The 21,268-nt window shown below is 37.9% G+C and overlaps 2 protein-coding genes across 2 annotated transcripts in view; both read right to left on the reverse strand.

Annotated features, from left to right (window-relative positions):
* Positions 1-2,541: 2,541 nt before the first annotated feature.
* Positions 2,542-13,654, reverse strand: LOC131220020 (nucleolin 2-like). Its single transcript, XM_058214995.1, has 5 exons — positions 13,610-13,654; positions 13,461-13,549; positions 13,285-13,369; positions 12,628-12,719; positions 2,542-3,005 (listed from the first exon to the last, which is right to left on the reverse strand). The coding sequence occupies exons 1-5, from the start codon at positions 13,652-13,654 to the stop codon at positions 2,696-2,698; spliced, it is 621 nt and encodes a 206-aa protein (XP_058070978.1). The 3' UTR covers positions 2,542-2,695.
* A 20-nt stretch (positions 13,655-13,674) lies between these two features.
* LOC131220021 (nucleolin 2-like) overlaps positions 13,675-21,268 on the reverse strand; it is a 33,281-nt gene continuing 25,687 nt past the window's right edge. Inside the window, exons 3-7 of the mRNA XM_058214996.1 lie at positions 14,883-15,150; positions 14,643-14,732; positions 14,119-14,172; positions 13,942-14,033; positions 13,675-13,813 (exon numbers count right to left, since the gene is read on the reverse strand). Of these exons, the coding sequence (XP_058070979.1) occupies positions 13,675-13,813; positions 13,942-14,033; positions 14,119-14,172; positions 14,643-14,732; positions 14,883-15,150 (643 nt within the window). The remainder of the gene's footprint in view (positions 13,814-13,941; positions 14,034-14,118; positions 14,173-14,642; positions 14,733-14,882; positions 15,151-21,268) is intronic.

The following is a 21,268-nucleotide window of genomic DNA, read 5'->3' on the forward strand; positions in this document are numbered from 1 at the left end:
GGTGGGGTCCATCCGGGCTGGCAACACGGCCACATCATCATAAAAATGAAAGAGAGAGGGGGAGAGAGAGAGAGAGACGTGTGATGGAGGGACCCTGACACTATGGGCCCTCCCTTCCATGCATTCAATCATACATCAAGTGGGTCCCAATACATGTGGGCCCACCAAATCAAAAATCAACAGTGGAGATTCCTTCTCCACCAAAATGAAAGGTCTAGATGACCTCTTTCAAACTAGAAAGTAAACATCATGATGGGGTCCATGGAGAATGGCCCCATCATGGAATGATCATGAGAATCATAGTGGCCCATCGGCCACATCTAGGGTCCAAAGTGAGATCCATACCATCAATCGATAGGCCCCACTTGGCCCATCATCAAAACATGGAACTAAACCTATAGAACACCCACCGTTCGATCTTCTTGGTCCGATGTAATGCCGAACTCCTTGTGTCTCACTTTGATGGAAGATGATGAGAAATGAAGGGCTAGGATGATAGATCTTGGGATGGGAAGTGGGCCACACATAATATCTTTTCTCTCCTTGGAGTGCTTGGACGTGCACTTCTTTAGTTGCTTAGAAAATGTGAAGAGAAAGAGAGAGAGAAGGGGTGGTTGTAAGAGAGGTGATGGGTGTGAGTGATGGATGTGAGTTGATAGATGGACTTGACATGTATGGGTGTGTAAGAGAGAGAGAGAGAGGGGGGGGGGGGGAGAGAGTTGACTTTGGGGTTGCTCTTGTACTTGACATGAGATGATTGATTGATTAATTGATTGATGGGACATGTTGTAAAGATTCTCTTGGGTTCGCAAATGTGCGGCGTTTCTTTGAGATAAACATGGGCCCACATCTCTTGGACAGGGTATCGGATCGGTATGTAAGACACGACATTGGAACTGCGGTGACAGTGCTGTCGCAATGGTATAAGTCTCGGATCGTGCCAACTCAGATCTACGGGATATGACTTAGGGTCGCGTGTAAATGTCGATTATAGGTCGTGGGTCACCGAAATTCGATCGGGAGGACTGCGAAAGCCTACGGAATAGTACGGGCTAGGATACAGGTCTTACAGATATCATCGACTTTCGAATCTCGAGTCCATCGAGAAGGCTCGATAAAATCGACATCTAGTTAGTTTGTGTCTAGAAAATAGTTAAGAAAAATCATGTGATTATCAATGCTTCGAAGGGAGTCTTGATATCTTCGAAATTCTAATCTTGATGATATCAATGGACCTTCGATGATATCAGATTGGGACACAAATCTAACGAGCAAGCTTTCAGGTAAAATCTTTTAAGTATCGAGGATCACTCGATGATATCAATATTTAAAAATCGATCATATTGAGACCAGGTCGATGTCATCGAAATAGGACACAAACTATCCAGTAAGTTTATAGGAAAATTCCTTGAAAATATTGATGAATTGAAACTGGTATCGATATCATCGACATTTAAAATCAGATGATATTGAGGGATGCTCGATCATATCAATACCTGTTAAGTTTCAAAGGCAAGTCTACTCTCATGTTTTTCAAATGTCAATGAATCAAACCATGCATTGATAAAATTGGAGTTTGAAATACGATGACATCAAAGCATGTTCGATATCCTTGACCAGTTGGCAAAAAGGTTCATAAGCATTTGACAGATTGAGTTCGTGTCATCGAGCGGCCATTCAACGTTATTGAGAGTATACGTTTGATGACATCGAAGCCTGCTCGATGATATTAAACTCTGTAAAAATTATGACTATTTTATTTCTGTTAGAACCACTACAAGAAAACTCACTTTTACTGACGAAAATTTTTGTCACTAAAAGTGATATTTTCGTAGGTAAAGAGTTTTACTGACGAAAATTTTTGTCGGTAAATTCATTGGTAAAACAGCATAGGAAAAGGTTTTTGTCAACGAAAATTTTTAATCATCAGAAATGGCAAGCTTTTTATCGACAAATTTTTTTCATCGATAAAAAATAAGCAAAAAACTTTTACCGATGATATTTTTCGTAGGTAAAAATTTTTTCAAAACTTTTACCGACGAATTTTTTCGTGGGTAAAAAATAAGCAAAAACTTTTACCTAAGATATTTTTCTTAGGTAAAAATGTTTCTAAAACTTTTACCAACGAATTTTTTCGTCGGTAAAAAATTGTAAAACTTTTACTGACAATTTATTTCGTAGGAAAAAATATTTTCAAAAATTTTACCGACGAATTTTTTCGTCTGTAAAAAAAAAAGTAAAAAACTTTTACCGACGGTTTTTTTCGTAGGAAAAATATTTAAAAAACTTTTACCAACGAATTTTTTTGTCAGTAAAAAATAAGTGAAAAACTTTTACCGACGATCATTTTCGTAGGTAAAAATATTTTACCAACGAATTGTAAAAAATAAGTTAAAAACTCTTAAAATATTTCATGATACTTTTACCTACGAAAATCTTCGTAGGTAAAAATATTTACAAAACTTTTTACCTACGACAATTTTCATAGGTAAAAGTCTCTTTATTTTTTCCCTTCCTGATATAATTTCATCATATTCTTCCTAATATACACCTGTTATATAATATATTTCATCATATTCACATTCATTCACGCTAATGGGCTCAACTTATGGGAACTGAGATATTACACAAAATCCTCGGGTTGCAGATCATACAATTTATCTGTTCCAGACACTGGCTAATAAGTAATGAGACTTCATGACCTACCTGTACCAGCTGCGCCCATGTTTGGTTTATTTCCACATCCCCTACCACCGCCAAAACCACTACCACCAAAGCGACCACCACCTCGGCCGCCTCCACGTCGGCCTCCAAATCGTCCACCACTATCTTTGCCACCTCTACCACCGCCGCTCCTGCCACCACCACTCCATCCACCACCTTCACGGTTTTCACTTTTTGGCCTTGCCTCCTCTACTGTCAAGGCGTAGTCCCCAAGTCCTAAACCATTAAGTTCCAAGGCATTGGAGAAACTATCACCATCTGTGAAATCTAGGTAACCTGACCTGCAAACAAAGGTGAGGCAAAAGTCACTTAACAAGCAACAACCAAACAGATATGGAAAATCCCCAAATTATTTGCTCAAAAAAAAAAGATTAAAAGTATGTCAGAAGTGGCAATATTGAAAGAAATGGCATCTTCCCATTTAACACAGTATTAGTACACATGAGGCCAATCAGCACATTTCTCGGGCTGGCATCTATTGAGCACACAACTGCACTTAGCATACATCTATACACATTGGCAAAACAAATCGCAAGAGCCTTCTATTTTAAAGGTGTAATAAATACAATAGCTTTTCTCAAAAGATGTCAGAACAAAATCACGAGCATACCTACGCACATTTGACATTTAGTAAAACAATTAGCGTTTTCACAAGACCTCTTGTCACAAATAACAAGAGCTTCAATCTACAGATTTCATAGCTCAAAGCAATATTGCATGAACGACATTTTTTTTTTTTGAAAAGTAAGAACAACATTCACGGCACAATCGTCAAAACAAAAAGAACGAAGGAACACTACAACAAATGGGAATTTTAGCGGCGCTCACAAGCGCCGCTATAAGTCCCCAAAAGCGCCGGCGATTCTATTATTGGCGCTAGTCAAGCGCCGATAAATGGGTATGTCGCTAAAAGTATTGGCGGCGCTACTAACTTCTATCGGCGCCTTTCTAAGCGCCGATAACTGTCTGTTTTTCCGACGCGAAAAAGCGCCGGTAAAAATCACTTAGAGCGCCGCTAAAAATGGTTTCTAGACACTTTTTCTTGCGAAAAAGTGCCGTAAGATTTCTATACAAGCGCCGGTAGAAGCCTTTGTATGGATTTGTGAGGCCCTAGCATGCCAGTAATTTTTTTTTATTATATATAATTCAATCAAAACCTGTATTTTTTAAATATTTGAAACATAAAAATGATGAAATACAAATAAAACTGAATATTAAACAAAATTTATATTACCACACAATGAAAAAAATATTACAATAAATGGTCTTGAATGTAAATAAATAAATAAAAACAAATCCTCTATACGGTCTTGCTCCTAGCACGAGTGGCGTCAAAAGGCTGAAGTGATTTGAACTCTGGATTGCCCCACTTGTATGCAACGAGAAGAGTGGATCACCCACCATTAGCCCTTTGAAAATTGCTCCTATGATAGCCAGAACCAGGCTAGTCCTTAGCTGCTCCATGGAAGTTGGTTTTTCGGCGCTTTAAGTGGCTTCCCATCAATGGCATAACCATGGTTACAATGTTACTCTACTTATAGTATGAGGTCTATAAAAGAAAAATAAATAAATTCATTAAAAATTGTCTTGGGAAAAGAGAACAAGATAAATACAGATCTACATAATTTTCAAAAGACCCAAAAAGAAAAAAAAAAAAAAAAAAGAAAGATTACCTTGGAATGTGAAAAAGACCCACTTTGTTTGCATACAAAGGGCTTATACTTGTGATTTGATCCATCTGCTTCCACTTTTGTACCAGAAAAGATGAACAAAACCATCAAAGCAGCTCCCACCAATTTCACTAAAGGGCTAAAAGCTTTCCAACAAAGAACCAAATGGTTCTAAGTCATTCAAATAGTATTAGAATTACATGATGTTAGGCTGGTCAAAAAATAAATTTATTAGACTTTCAACTGGAGCCAATTTAATGATGTTCTTACATTGTTTTACACCCCCAAAAGCATAGGGCTGACACCATTTTCCCTCACAAAGATTTAATCTACCAAGCATGTATTGAAGTTAGGTTGACACTTCTCATTTACGAAAATAAAAACAGATGGAAGGAAAAGGAAACATATTCAAGATCACTGCATCAATCAATACATGGTAAACAAGGATTTCAAGTGATTAATGTCAAACAGTAAGCATGCCATCAATAGAACCATACCTATTACTTCCATTTAGAGCAGAAGCCGCCATGGCATGCCTCATATCAGAACTAGTGTGCAATGATTGAGCTTTCAACATCTGCTGCTGTCGAGCCAATGATGCCTGGTAATATTTGTACAAAGAATTAGATAGATGGCTAAAAGTTTAACACTGACCATAAAATAAAACCAATATTTTATATCTATTTAAGCTTTGTTTGGATGCACAACTGAATCAAATTGCAAAAGTGTTTTTTTTTAAAAAAAAATAGTAGCAAAAGTACAAGCAAGAGACTTTTGGTTATTGAAATGACACGTGTCATTGAAGCGGCTTGGTGGATCACAGTGGATCCTTGTGGGGCTCACCTGAAGCTTCCCAATTCCCTGAAGTGCACTTTTATAGGCAAGGAGGGAATGCCCTAATACCACGCCAATATTCCTCAAAACTGTTGAATCTGTGAGGTCTCGTTGGCAATAGCATACAAAATAATGAGAAAATTAAACATGACCACTGATATCCCTCTTGCCAAATGAGAAGACTCACTGCTATCGCTGTTTCAATATAAACATGATGCCCTCCATTTATCACGGCTTTAAAGACCATTTAGAAGTTTGGTGAAATAAGGATTTGTTCTACTATTCCAGCAGAACAAATCTGCTATCTGTTTTCCATGGAGATGGGAACAATGTTAGCCTCCCATTTACCAACCTTACCACTCCAGATTGTAAGTGCTAATAGTTGCTACAACTTGCAGCTAGGATGGAGCATATCCACCTCACCATAAATGGGGAACTTCCAGATGCACCTACCATTAGTTCAAATAGTAGGAACAAAAAACCCATTGCAAGGGTTGGGCTCAACAAGCCCAGATCAAGACTCTCTTCTTTATAAGAAGACCAACACCAAAGAGTGAAAGAACTACAAAAGAAAAGAAAAGTAACGAAATGCAAATGGAACTATATTACCTGCCAACGTGAAATGGGTAACTCTGTGCTCAGGTTGTTTAAAGTTCCATTAGCTACAATCAGGTTATCCTCACTGTTTTCAAAATCAATCGGATTGACTTTGTGGGGCATAGTGGAAGACCCAATCTCGCTAGCCTTGGTTATCTGTACAACAGATCCACCACAGGAACAACATACTCACATTTTAGACAAAATAAGACTTCAGAGAAAGCAAAGAAAAGGAGATCCAAGTGAGACTTTTGAAGAGGAGCTTTGCACAACACGTGGTGCAATGCACGAGATCCAGGCCCTTCATCAGGTAGGGCCTATCATGAACATGCAGTGGCCAACCAAAAAGATAATGATTCTCTCTCAACTCTCCTTACTTATAGATGGGACACCAAACCCTGTTGTCCTTGCCAACCTGGCACCCAATTTAGACAGTCTATACATGTAATCTATAAGAAACATAGTTATTGGTACACAAGTTAGAAGATTCATGCAACTACAATAAAAACTAAAATTCAAGAAAAGCGCAAATGTCGTGTATAGCTATTTTTGTTGTAGTGTTGGTTGCATGTGGCAGCATATGAGGCTCGGAATGTGGATGCATCATGAACCAAAAACTTATTTGAAAATACTTGGACATTGCATGCAGCATGCAAGCACTTCAAATCAAACAGTCTAAATTGTTTGCACAGATAAATTACGGTTTGATTGTTGGGCTGTTTCGAGAAGTGGGCTGCAATTCTTTTAGGTACATTCATAACTGACTCAGGAATTGGTGGCAGACAGAAAGCTCTTTTTGTGTAGCAGTGCTTTGCGTTTTCAAATTTCAACTGCTCGTTGAGATTTGAAACAAGTGAAATTGTTTATTATTTGGGAACAAAATGTGAAAAAATGATAATTGCCATTTGGGTCCCATTGTGTTGCCTCAAGCATCAATGTTTCACTGTTTCAGCTTTCAACTGTTTGTTGAAATTTGAAACAAGTGAACTTTTTTGTTATTTGGGGATGGAAAAGGAAAAAAAAATTTGATAACTTTCATTTGGGTCTTGCAACTGCTCATTGAGATTTGAAACAAGTGAAATTGTTTATTATTTGGGGACGGAAGGTGAAAAAATGATAACCTCCATTTGGGTCCTGTTGTGCTGCCTCAAGCATCAATGTTTTGCTGTTCAGATTTCAACTGTTTGTTGAAATTTGAAATGAGTGAATTTTTTTTGTTATTTGGGGATGGAAAGTGAAAAAATGATAATTGCCATTTGGGTCTCGCTGCCCTGCCCCAAAAATGATAACTGCCATTTGGGTCCTGCTGCCCTGCCCTAAAAAATGATAACTGCCATTTGGGTCCCACTGCCCTGCCCCAAACATCAGTGTTTCGCTGTTTCAACTTTCAACTGCTTGATGAAATTTGAAATGAGGGGAATTGTTTTTTATTTGTAGATGAAAGGCAAAAATAAAAAACAGAAAATTGATAATTTCTATTTGGGTCTCACTGCACTGCACCAAATGCTTGACCAAATTTCATAGGGCTCCAAAGGTGCTGGAGGCAGGTGTGGCCCACTTCCATCATCATTCAACGATGATATTCAACCATAGAGGAATGCCACTATTGGGTTTTGTTCTGACCTTCCATGAAAGAAGGGAAACCAAAGAATTCCACCACTGCTGATAAATCAATTACCTCTCCTGCAGGGCCGACTGAAAATTACAGATTTTGGATGGTCAATGCAATCCAGATCAAAGAGGCTCAACATGTGTGGAACTTTGGATTATCTAGCACCAGAAATGGTAACAAACAAAGCACATGACTACACAGTTGACAACTGGACCTTGGGCATCCTCTGCTATGAGTTCCTTTACGGCGTCCCACCTTTCGAAGCCGAGAACCAGGAAGATACATTCAAAAGGTTAGAAAATCTTCATCCGCCTATCTACATTTCCCAAAGTTTACACAGAGCTTATAATACTACTATCTATGTGTAGGATTGTGGAGATCGACTTGAGTTTTCCTCCCACTGCTCATGTGTCTGCAGAAGCAAAGGACCTGATCTATCGGGTATGATGATCAGAAGCATCTATGTATTGAAAATCATTACGCATAAGCGTCTATGTATGTGTTAACATTCTAGTTGTAAATGTGCAGCTTCTGGTGAAGGATTCTTTAAATTACAGCCCAACAAAATTCTTAACACAGATAAATTACAGATCATATAGTTTGCACAATAGAAAATATGAGTAAAGCACCTTCAGTATTGTCAGCTGCTCAACATGATCTATCATATAGTTTGAACTGTTGAAGTTTCTAGGATGACTGTGGCTCTATCACAGTGCACTCTACCTGATGAATGGCCCTAAATTGTGACACATGGAAGTTGAATCATAGCCCTTTCAAATTTACGCAAAAATCCATCAGCGGTGAATTCTTACAAATGTTCTGGCCCTAATATAAGTTGGATAACGACCCTTTTGAATTAATGCAACAAAAAAAAGAAAAGCCCGCCAATCTGATCCATGTGGGAGGTACAAGTCCGTGGAAAATTCCTTCCAACACCTTGTGACAACCATATTAATTGTCATGAAGAAATGAAAACAGTGGTTGAAGAACAAGCTAAATATCAAATATGAATGTCTCACACAATGCATGAATGCTACATGTACAGCGGCAAATACAAATAGCAAGCTGATTGACTCCAAGAAAAAGGGCCTGGACTTAAAGCAATAAATGCCCATCTGATACAAAATATATACAATAAATAGTCCTCCAAAATGTAGATTTTCTCACTATTATGTGATTATTTATCTGGAGATTGGATTAGTGGTCATTCGTTATGCTGTTAGAAAATGGAAAAATCAAACCAAAAGCCTCATTTTCATACTTTTACAGTACAATCAAACAGGAGAAATCTCAGTAGAAAACCTCATTTTCAGCCATTTTCTCACTGTAAATCCACTAAAAAGCTATTGTTTTGAAGATGGAAAAATCAGAGCAAAAAACCTAAATTTTCATGAAATTCCAACAAGATCGCCTTTGGAAATCGAGAATTTCACTAGAAAATCTCATTTTCCGATGTTTTAGCAGTTAATCTATGAAAATGAGAATCGTAAAATCAACCATGATACCTTAAAAAATCGCCGGATACGCCTTTGAAGATCGTATATTGATGAGAAAATGCAATTTTTAAAAATATTTCTAGCGAGAACATACCTGAAATTGCAGCTTGAATTTCTCATCTCATCCGTTGCAATTTCGCGCCCGAGATGGGGTGGGGTTTGGGCGTTTTATAGCGTCTGATGGAGAAGAAGATGGCGAACTTTTGTTGAAGAGTCGGAAAATGGCTTTTCGGCTCGGGTGTGGAAACTCAAACGACTAAGGCTGCTGTTCTAACTTGCACTGGGATGTGACGATGGGCTTAACCAACGCACCCAAGATTTATGTTTCTTAAAGTTATATGCCTGTCATAAGCATTACCTGCATAATAACAACTCTTCAACACAAGGAATAAAAAAACATAATAAACTTCCAGTTCTTTGCTGGCACTAATGAAGTGTCTACATTGAAACCAAAGGTACTTCATGGGATTTTAAAATTTTAAAGATGATATACAACAACCCATTTGGTGAAGCAAGGACTCATCTTCAAAGAAAATTCCCCATGAAAACATGCACATGAAACACAAAGCTTCTTTATTTTTTTCAAGTTAGCAGCACATACGCACACAAACATGCAAGGCAACCATATCTCACCTCAACATGAGATTGTGAGTATCCACCATAGCTGCTGAATTTACTTTGCTAAACACTCCCTGCAACGAAAAAAAAAATGTAATAAAATGACTTAGTGAAGAGAAAACGGATACAAACTATAGTAGGTCCACAAAAGATCATATTGGGGTGGTCTACCTGATGCACAGCCTAGATGTAGCACATGTATGCCACATTCTCATGTGTTGGAATGTCTGTTGTCTATTGAATTAGCAAACCTTTACAAGAAGGGTGTAGCCATGAAAGATGAAAGCTCACCTTTCCACCAAAATGGAAGACGAGCAAAGAGAACAACAGTTGGAATTCCCACAATGTAGAAAGCTCCAAGGTTAATGAGAGCACTGGTCTTTTGCCACCCTCATCCTATAGCAGTTCCTAAATGATTGAAGAATTTATAACAGCATGTGACTGATTCAAATTGAGAATCTTCTCAAACATGAAAGTGAAAATGACTAAAATCTACTATAAACATGATTGTCATGAGCATAAATCTAGAACTCACTAAGTTGACACATTTGAATTCCCACATTGATGATCAAAGTTTGAAATTCCAATGGGAATACAGAAGCAGTTGGAAGCTGAAAACTTCAACAATGCTTCCAAAGCATCACCAAAAAACAGAGGCCAGAAAAGAACATTCAATTTTGGCCTCTATCATGTACTAAGACTCCAATCTAGTATTGTGCTAAGTTGCCTCATTGAGGAACCATCAAAGTTTAATTTCCACCACCCAATCAATGGGCAAAACCACTTGACAAAATTGCACAACAAAAAGCAAGAAGGCCCATCTCAAGCAAAATTAGAGAAATAAAATGAATATCACCTCCTTATGTTGCTTCCTATACATGGTCCAGGAAAGCTTTGACAGCTTCAGCTGGTTGTGGAAGTACCTCTTGCATTTTGAATTTGCAAATAACGGTTAAGGTAGATCCCAAATTAGAAAAGGTGACAGCAAAAGTGAGATACAGGCATTTGAATGAAATATATAGAATACAAGCTACCATATTGTGATATGCTACATTTTGAAAGGTACTGTTTGCAGGCAAGTACAATCCAATACGAAATACACATTAATATACTCATAATGTGTGCATCTTTTTTTTCTTTTTAATGGTACAGAAATCAGAAAACCCAAAGCCAATTTACCTTTGCCTGGTCCGAACAGAGAAACCAAACATGTCATTTGCCGCAAAGCTCTTCGTAGGATGATACTTGAAAAGAATCTATAATGACAAAAAAAAAACATACATCATACACATGTTTTATTAGCCAGGCATGCCTGCTCCACAAATGCATCAACATATTTTCATGGCGACAGTTCACATACAAGATTAATGTAAAGAGGTCATATCTAGAGGTCATATCCCCTTTGAGAAGGATGAGTATTTCATGTTGTGACGAACAAAAAAGAATGCAGGTTAAACAAACCAAGAGCCAAATACATATTATCTAATCCCCTTAAAATCTTGAATAGTACAAGTATCTGAAGCAGATGGTTTCACACCCAAACTCACAAGTATCTGATGCAGATGGATTTGCAGCCACAGTGGCATGTTTGGATGCTCAATTATATTGTATTAAGATAAATAAAGAGTGAATTTCCAAATTGGCATGGCACCATTCTAATTCATAGTAATGGTGGAAGCCCAAGTTGCAATTCCAAGCAATTCGAGTTGTGTACCAAATAATTTTAAAGGTCATAGTAGCAGATATGGGGCCCAGTTCCACATTGTTCAGTTCCTTCTTTATCAGCTTGAGGCGTAAATGCGTTATATATATATATATATATATATATATATATATATATATATATATATATATATATATATAACTAGCCATTTCTCAGACGAACATCATACATATTCTACTATGAAATGGTTGGTTTTTCTGAGCAAAAACAAGTATTGCCCTTTTATGCACAAAAATAAAAATTAAAAAATTAAAAAAAAAAACAAACAAACAAACAAATACAATACAATTAAAGTAATAAAAAAGAGGGATGAAAAGGAAAAACAGAGACAATCATAGATCCAAAAAACATCAAGTACCCTGATTATATTTCCACGCCTGAGGAGCAAAACAACCTAATTTTCAGGGTAGAATCGTGGGCCCTGGAATACGATCTAATCAGTGTGGTCCACTGGATGCAGAATCCGGACCTCTGATGCATGTGCCCACGTGCAGATGTGTAGGGCGCTGTGTGCGTATGGAGAATGCAAATTCAAATGAAAAAAAAAAACCATTTTCTCATTTTAATCTTCCAAAATGCAGACCCTATCTCTCTCTATATATATATGAAGGTTTTAGCTAATACCTTTGAACTTGTGAATCAGATCAACACCATCAACAACCCTGATTCGAGAATCTGCAGATGTAATAAGCACTTCTAAATTAGGGATTCGACCATGCAAATCCCTAAAAATGGATTCGACAATGCATATCCCTAAAAATGGATTCGACAACGCAAATCCCTAATTAGGGATTTGTATTTAACAAAACATATTCCTAATCAAGTATTCTAAAATAGATCATACCTGAGAATCTGAGATTCACCAGCAGTAGAAGACCGAACTGCAGCAGAGTGCAGAAAACAGATCCAAAACCCTAGGAAACAAGAGAGGATCAGATATAGATACTACGGAGAGATCCCAAAGCAGCCGTGAGAGAGAAAGAGGAGAGAGAGAAGGAGAGAGTCGTGGAGTTGCATAGAGAGAGAGAGAGAGAGAGAGAGAGAGAGAGAGAGAGACGGGTAGGAAATAGGAGATTCGTGGAGTTGCAGAGAGAGAGAGTGTGTGTGTGAGTGAGAGAGAGACAGAGAGATGTGAAGAGTTTTTTTTTTTTTTTTTTAATATGGTACGAAGCGAGAGAGAGATAGAGAGATGTGAGAGAGTTTTTTTTTTTTTTTTAATATGGTACGATATCCGTCGTTGGGTCTTCGTTAGCGCCGATAAACCTGTAACGCAAATGCCGTTTATACCGCTTTTTGTTGTAGTGGAAGCAACAGATACTAAGACTAGAAAAGAAAGATCTACAGACTACAGACCCCTTGGAAGCACCGGTGTCATAATCCTTTGGAACTGAAATCCTTGTGATCTCCCCGCAGGAACCGAAATGTTCTTCTAAACTGCTGCGGATCTGCAGCCAAAAAAAAGAAGTGGGAATCCAAACCACGATTACAAGATGAGGGAGCAGACAGGCAAAATAACCCGGCTCAAGACCTCAAGGTCTACGACAGCCCATATACAAAAAGTCTACTTTCAGGCACCCATCCATATGCACCAAAGAGAAGAGCACCACACATGTTCAATATGATGGTGTTTTCATCAGGCGGGACTTTGGTACATGTACCATATTTAACAATTAGGCTCATCCACTCGTCAAGTGTACCACAAATGAACAGAAGTATAGACATAAAGGGTGTCAGCCAGTCCACGTTCTACAGAAGAGTGGCCCATGGTAAGGGGACCAGTCCACGGTTTCAGGCGGGTAGCATTCACAATGGAGTGGAATCCGTCTGATGCAGCTTCGACCATGCCCGTGTGTGCCACCTCTGCACATGTGGATGACCATGGATGGAGGTCCAAGAGTAGCATTCCTTCAGACAAAGCTGTCCAACACCCCTAGTGAAGTACTCCAAGTACAAAACCTACTGGAAGCACATGCATACACTCAAAAAGGTAAAGGATTCATAAAACTTCACCTCATCCACATCAAGAGATTTGTCAAAACCCCATACAAATATGGTTTGGGTCTGACCACCCTTCTGGTAAGAGTTGCTCTCCTTGCTAAAATTTCAACATGGAGTTAGGCTGCAGACTAAGAGACATAAGACAACCTAATAATCTAGAAGACAAATTTGGAGCATAATGGCAATACCCGCTTTGTGGGGTGTATGCACCCCTCTCACGGGCCAAATCAAGCCTCACAGCACGACCTAATAGTTCTTGACCATCCAATTCAAGAACCTGCACCAAACCCAAAAGCGAGAAAGAAATCATGAATGAGAACGGAGTGGGCAAACAAACAAGACAAGCAACAACAATTCCAGCCAATGCTGCCAACAGTTTCATGTAGACATAACACAGGTAACTCAGAAAGCAAAAAAGCCTTCCTTGTGAGCTGCTGCCTCAGTGGCAAACTCAACATGGCCGAATCCCTTGAAGGCACCCTCTTCACTTGATGCAAATCGGACGTCAATGACTTCACTAGCACCTTTGAAGAATTCCTCTCTGCAGGTGAACAAAGGAAGCAGATTACCTCATTTTATCAAGATGTAGCCATCTCATTTCCCATACACATTGATAGACTAAAATCTACTCAGAAGAGTAGTTCTCTGGTATTCTTAAATGATACTTACGCATTGGATCTTTCAACAGAATAGGATAGGTTGCCAACAAATAGGGTTTTTGATCCAGAAGGCTGGGCACAGGGAGTTGCAGGTGTTTTAGGCTGTATCAATTTAATATGTGGCTGTCAGGTTCTGTAATATAGAGCTAAAAAAAATATATCATAGCCACATAGTCAAGAATATTACTGCCTTCTTTTCGGTCTTTGCTGTTGTGGCATCTGCCATTTTGACATCACCATCCTGCGGTTGCAACGTCTTTCAATCAATTAAAAGATTAGAAACTAAAACAACATAAACAGTTTGTACAAGGAAAGAGAAACAGAGCGTGTGCAGCACTTTATTATTATATATGATGCCATCTTTGCAAATACATAAGATATTAAGATACCATTCTGAAGTTAGTACAATTAATATGATGTACCCTTGTATTGCAGCAAACTTGTAAATACCATGAAAGATACCAGCACAAAAACGCAAGGGGGAAAACATCTAAAACATATAACACCAGTAGTTTTGGACAATTTTGCCCATGTAATTAGTCTGTAGATTAACAACGGACAGCTGCGATTCTACACATTGTTTGTCGATCAACCCATGTAGACTTATTTCATTGAGGCAGATTACAAATAATATTTACAGTATCATCAACTCCATTCAGATGGCTTCTGGTTCCTTATTTAATTTATCAAATCATGAACATACATCATTACCTTTTTCTTAGGAGTCTTGGCAGACTCTTCCTCCTCACTTTCCTCAGACTCCTCATCTGAACTGCTACTTTTCTCTGTAGCTACAGTTGACTGGGATAGAGATCAAAAGATAGTGTTAGCAGTTCAGTAGCTAAAACAAACCAAGCTGATTACCAAATGAGAAAGAATACCACAGTATCAACAGATAATGTTTATTATGATTGAATATTCCAATATATTTTCACCATTAACATTGTTCACCTTTTTCTGTTGTTTCTTTACAGCCTCGTCATCAGAGCTGTCATCCTCATCTTCATCACTGCTGCTGTCCTTTTTAACAACTATTGCATCGGCTTTGTCAGCATTATCGGTAATAGTGGTCAGTACAAGACCATGGAAATCAATCAAACCAAAGAATATATGTTTTAGATGTTTATTATATATATATATATATATATATATATATATAATTATGATTGAATATTCCAAGAAATGATTAAAACTATCGGAACTTTCAACTTCTTCTTTTCTGGCTCGTCGTCACTTTCATCAGAACTATCATCGGAGCTTTCATCAGAACTATCATCTTTCTTGGGAACAACATTTTTCCGGATACAAAGTTGCATGAACTTAGTAAAAAAGAGTCAATTAACGTCAAAGCATCAACCAACCACCAACATGGTAAACAAGACCCCAAGAATACCAATAAAAAAGACGAAGAAAGAAATATCCCTAAGATGTTACTGCAGCACTAGAGTATTGAATACCCACATGAATGGTGATACCAAATGAATAATACAGCAAGTAAAAATAACCACAATAAGATCGTGATTGTCACTTCCCTAGAAAAAGGGAGAAATATCACTATAAGATTTTGTTTGGCAGTAACACAATAATAGACGATAAGTAAAAATGTCAAGGAAAAAAGAAGAAGAAGAAGAAGAAGAAGAAGAAGAAGATATCAACAAGCTCCGTGCGATGTGTGAAATTGACCAAACTAAGAATCCAAAATCCCGGAGGCCAAAAACATATGCTAAATAATGATTTCAGTGAAGGGTGTGCACGAAAGCACCCACATCTTACTTTCTTATGGTAAATGGAGCAAATACGAAAGAAACAGTCCAAACCTTTCATTGCACATGATACATTTAGAACATCAAACTTCGGGTACTGGCAATACTACCACTGAAAACAGGCGCATATGTCAAACCTTCCAACTTTCTATAAGTTGAAAACATGAAACACTTAGTAATTCCCGTGGTGACAAATCTCCTTTCCAGTAGACTACTTGAGAAGGAATTTCTCCAGATATTTACAATTTTTTATTTTTTATTTTTGGTTTTTCTCAGTATACATGAATCCACCAAAAACAGAAAACAAAAAATAGTAAAAATATAAATAGAACATATCAGAAATCTTAAATATCAATAATCATTATACGATCTGTCCATTGGAGATGTTTTTAAAATATATGGATAGTATCAGGTAAATGTCATTTAAAAAAAAATAAATATCAGGATAGTATTGTGATATTTTATAATATCAGAGAGGGTTGTGACTACTGTGACTACTGATACTACTATTGATGAAGCTCTACATGAGTTTCTTTTTCACAAATTACACAAGGACTATCTCATAATACAATACACCTCTTTCATAAATATTCTTTAACTGAGAAGAAAACGCTTTTGAAACTTTAAAGCAGTAAGACGTGTAGTAAAAAAAAAAAAAACATTACTGAGGATGGCCATGTCAAGAAAATGGCAGAAGTTAATCCACAAAAGGCAGACAAAATCAAAGAGCTTACCTGTTTGGATTCTAATAACGGGGGTTTCAAATCCAGCGGGTTTCCAATCATGGGGGTTTCGAATCCAGGGGGTTTCCAATCATGGGGCCCACTGCTAAACATGGAGTGGAATTGGCACAAGACCAATTGCAATTCCATCCTACCTAATCCCTTCTAATCCCACTACCCAAACACGCCCCAAATCCCTAAATCCCCAAATCGCCTGTTTGGATGCCTGTAAGTTCTTTTAAGTTGTAAGTGACTTACTTGTAAGTGACTTATAGGTGAAAGTTACTTACAGGTAACCTGTTTGGATGTAAGTTGTAAGTCACTTACAGGTAAGTTACTTTTTCTGTTTGGATAACCTGTAAGTTACTTATAGGTAGAAAGCTGTATATTCACATCGAGCATAGCTTAGATTGGGGAATCATTCTAAAATGTTATAATCATATAAAAAAAATAAGGGATCAAATATGTTATTTTGTTAAGCCCATCAAGATGAATTTTTGAGATAATTATTAAGCTAAACCAATCATCAAGTACGCTATAAAAGTGGGCCCATGAATTCAAAAAATCTATAATATGGAGTAATAACTCAATTTAAGCATTGAGAATAAACTTAAAAACATTAATAGAAAATCTAATAATTAAATTACTCGCATTCCAACTGTGCAATCTGATGTAATTTCCAAGGGCCAGCGCATCATCAATCCCACTCTATCATCAAAGTTTTTCTCATTCTCTAATGAGGAGTTTGATGCTCAAGATCTAAGAGATTCACCAACACTGATGTAGATCATTAAATTACTTACATTCTAACTGTGTAATCTAAGAGATTCACCAACACTGTGAGTACATCACAGGATCACCAACCACAGGCCACAGTGAGACCAACCAGATAAACGATCTACAGGATCACCAACCACAGGCCACAGTCCCTGATAGTTTCATGGGATGCTGCATCACATGGTCCGTTTGGATTAGAGGCCCATGACACGTGTGAAAAAATACTTAGGTGCGTATAAGTGACTATTTGGATGCCAGCGTGCCTTATAGAGTAACGTTAAACCACTCCCATTTTCAAAGGAGAAAAAAAGGGTAGATGAAACCCTACCGTTTTAGGAGGAGAAGAGACAGAAGGCAGTAACTGCAGCGAGAGATTGCAGAGACGGAGAGAGATTTGGTGGGTTGGTGTGTTTCTCCCTCTTCCCCTCTTTTTAAAAATCTGACCATTGAGCCTGTAAGTGACTTACAGGGAAGTGACTTCCCACCCCCATCCCCCTGCAGTTTTTTGGTAGATTTTCCTGTAAGTGACTTACAGGTGATTTTCTCCCCCAAACGCCACCTGTAAGTGACTTCCCTGTAAGTCACTTCTCACTTACCCAACTTACATGCATCCAAACAGGCCCTAAATCGATATTGAGATTGAGAGAGAGAGAGAGAGAGATACCTCACTGTCGAGAGAGAGAGAGAGAGAGAGAGAGAGAGAGAGAGAGAGAGAGAGAGAGAGAGAGAGGATGCGAGAGATATAGAGAGAGGACAGGGTGGAGAGATCAAAGAGAGAGGAATAGAGAGTTAGAGAGCGAGAGGAGGGAGAGGGTGTGAGACAGAGAGAGAGAGAGTGTGTGTGTGTGAGAGAGAGAGAGAGACCCTCTCACGGGCAGGCTTATATACAGGTTGAGTAGCGTGTTTGCTACTGAAGTGACGTCACCAAGTTGTGTGGGTCCCACTGTGATGTATGTGTTGTATCCACATCGTCCATCTATTTTGAGATATTATTTTAGGGCATGAGCCAAAGAATGAGGCAGATGAAAAGATGTAGTGGATCTCACCACAGAAAATAGTGGGGAGAGTGATTCCCACTGTTGAAACTATCCTAAGGCCCACCATAATTTTTTTTGAAATCCAACCTGTTCAAAAGTTTTTAAAAAAACCATGAAATAAGGTAAAACAAAAATATCAGCTTGATCTAAAACTTTCGTGGCCCTTAAACAGTTTTTAATGGTGCGTGTCACTATCCCCACTGTTTTCTGTGCTCAGTCCACTGGAGCTTTGGATTTATCTTTGGATATTGCCCTACAATGATCTCTCCAAATGGATGGAAGGTGTGGATATAAAACATACATTATGGTGGGGCCCAAAATTGAGAGGTATATAAATATTAGGTGGACCACACCACATGAAAACAATAGTGATTGCATATCCATCATTAAAATCCTATGTAAGGCCCACTGTACTCTTTATTTGGCATCCAATCTATTTATTAGGTCATACAGGCTTAGATGAAGGGGAAAAACAAAAATCATCTCAATTCAAAACTTTTATGGCCCCTTGAATGTTTTAAATGGTTGACGGTCATTCAACACTATTTCTTGTAATGTGGTCCATTTCAAATTGGGATATGCCTCATTTTTAGTCTCATGCCATAAGATGATCTTTAAAAATAGATGGACAACATGGATTAAACACATACATCATGGTTGGGCCCACATAGCACCAACCACCAGCCATTGGATGGTGTAGGGGGAGGAGCCAATTCGTTCCCCTTATTTGTGGTGTGGTCCATTTAATCTTCGGATATGATTCATTTTTTAGATAATTCTATAAAATGATCTCGAAAAATGGATGAACGGTGTGGGTTGATCCCAAATTTTCGGTAAATCCAAAACTCAAGGGGACTAAGCGACACAAAACAGTGTGGAATAATGATTTCCACCGCTGATACCTTCCTTGGGCCCACAGTAATGTTTATTTGTCATCCAACATGTTCATAATATCAAAAAAATATGAATGAAGGGAAAACACAAACATCAGCCTAAATGTGGGCCACACCACATAATATAATGGAGGGGTTTCCTTAAAACATTCATAATCATATATTGGGCCTGCCTAGATGTGATTCACATATCCAACCCACTCATTATGTGTGTCCCACTTGGATGAGGGGTCAGACCAATTTTCAACTGCATCCAAAACTCATGTGGGCCCCACCAAGTGCTTATATATTTTTTAAGATGTCTTCAATTAGTTTTAAATGGTATGGCTCACTCGAGTTTCGTATACAGATGATTTTTGAGATATCTCATAACCTAAAGGGGACACATCAAATCCATGGTGTTGATGTTTGACACATATCATGATGGGGCCCACAAAACTTACTAACATCAATTCTTAGGTTCTCACGAGGTCAATAAGTTGGGTCACATTTTTGACCAAAATATTTGGCCCATTTTACATGTCTAGTCCATTCACTCTATTTTACTAATCATTACCCTCAAATTAACTAGTTACTCGCCCCGATCATGCTACATATTGAAAAGGCCAAGCTATATGTCCTAGAGGGGGGAATAGGATTATGCCAAATTTTAAGCTTTAACAGCGGCATAAAAGAATATGATAGCCAAATAAAAGAAATCAATTCACAATGCTGAAATGAAAAGCAGCCTCAATAATCAAGTATTGAGAGGTTCAATAATCAAGTATTGAGAGGTTGATACAAATGTCGTTCTAAGGACAACCTTACACCATAAAAACCAAGGGTTTATGGTAGGACAACCTTATTTCTAGAAAGTTCTTTGTATCAAAAACTCAAACTAAAGAGGAATAAATAAATAGCAAGGAATTGAAATTCTAAACTATTACAACATTCCCCACAATGCTTGAAATGTAAATATTACAGCATTCACATCCACACATACATCCCACAAACTTGAATGATAAAAGATAAAAAAAAATAAATCACACATCCATAAAACACAAAGAGTTATAGTGGTTCACCTGTGTGTTCACCAACTGTTAAATAACAGCCACACAGCTTGCTACTCTACTCCTAATATCCTCACACAGTGGATATTAGCTTTCACTTTGAAAATAGGTTTCTCTGGTTCACCTAAAACCTTCACAATTGTGTCTTTCAAATGGGCTTACACAATTCAAAAACCCCACTTCTGAGTTTTCTAGCTCTCCTCAGATAACCAACACAATGAGATTTTTCTGGTTTAATCTCAAAAGAAACCAAAATAAAGAAAATTTACACAAATGTAAAATACCTAGATTACTCCTTTTGTAGCAGCCCGGAAGAACCAATCGGAGTAGAAATTCGAATGTAGAAGTTCAATGTCCAATACTCACTTTAAAATAGTTTTAGGTTTTAATTGATTTTAAATTAAACCAGTTGGGCTAGCTCTATTTGATTTTAATTCCAAGAAGAAGGAATATCACAATTCCTCTTTTCAATTCAGATTAGAATATAGAAACAAAATCAAATCTGCAAAGCTAACAAAAGAGAATATTAAATATGCAATGTAATTTAAAATGAACACAAACTTATCTCAGAGTGATGCCTTGATTTTACTTGAATTAAGTTATGAAACTCTGAAATTCATGCTCTATAGTAGAAATCGCACCTTCGACTGGTCCTATGAACACTACGACTACTCGTAGGACCAACAACATTTTAAAATTTTAAGCGCGATCGGATCAGACCGTTCCACGACAGGTCGAAGGCAGTCTACGACCGGTTGTGATCCCTCCACGACTGGTCATAACCACCCCACGACTAGTCGTGAGGCACCAGATTTAGTTGATGTAGTTTGAGTTGTAGATTCAGAACTGATCGTAGGATGAGTCAGCACTGTTCACACGACCGGTCGAATAGAGTCCAGGACTGGTCATGGATAAACAGAAAATTCTGAAAAATTGCAACAACCTTAGGACTGGTCATGAAATTTCTTGGACTGGTCGAGGCAGTGCTAGGACTAGTCGAACAAGGTTCAGGACTAGTCTTAGAACAACCCAAATACATGTAAAGTAATTCAATTTGAATTATGTATACAAAATGACCTACCCTAAGGTCAATCTA

The sequence above is a fragment of the Magnolia sinica genome, chromosome 12 (genome assembly GCF_029962835.1).
Source record: "Magnolia sinica isolate HGM2019 chromosome 12, MsV1, whole genome shotgun sequence".
NCBI lineage: Eukaryota > Viridiplantae > Streptophyta > Magnoliopsida > Magnoliales > Magnoliaceae > Magnolia > Magnolia sinica.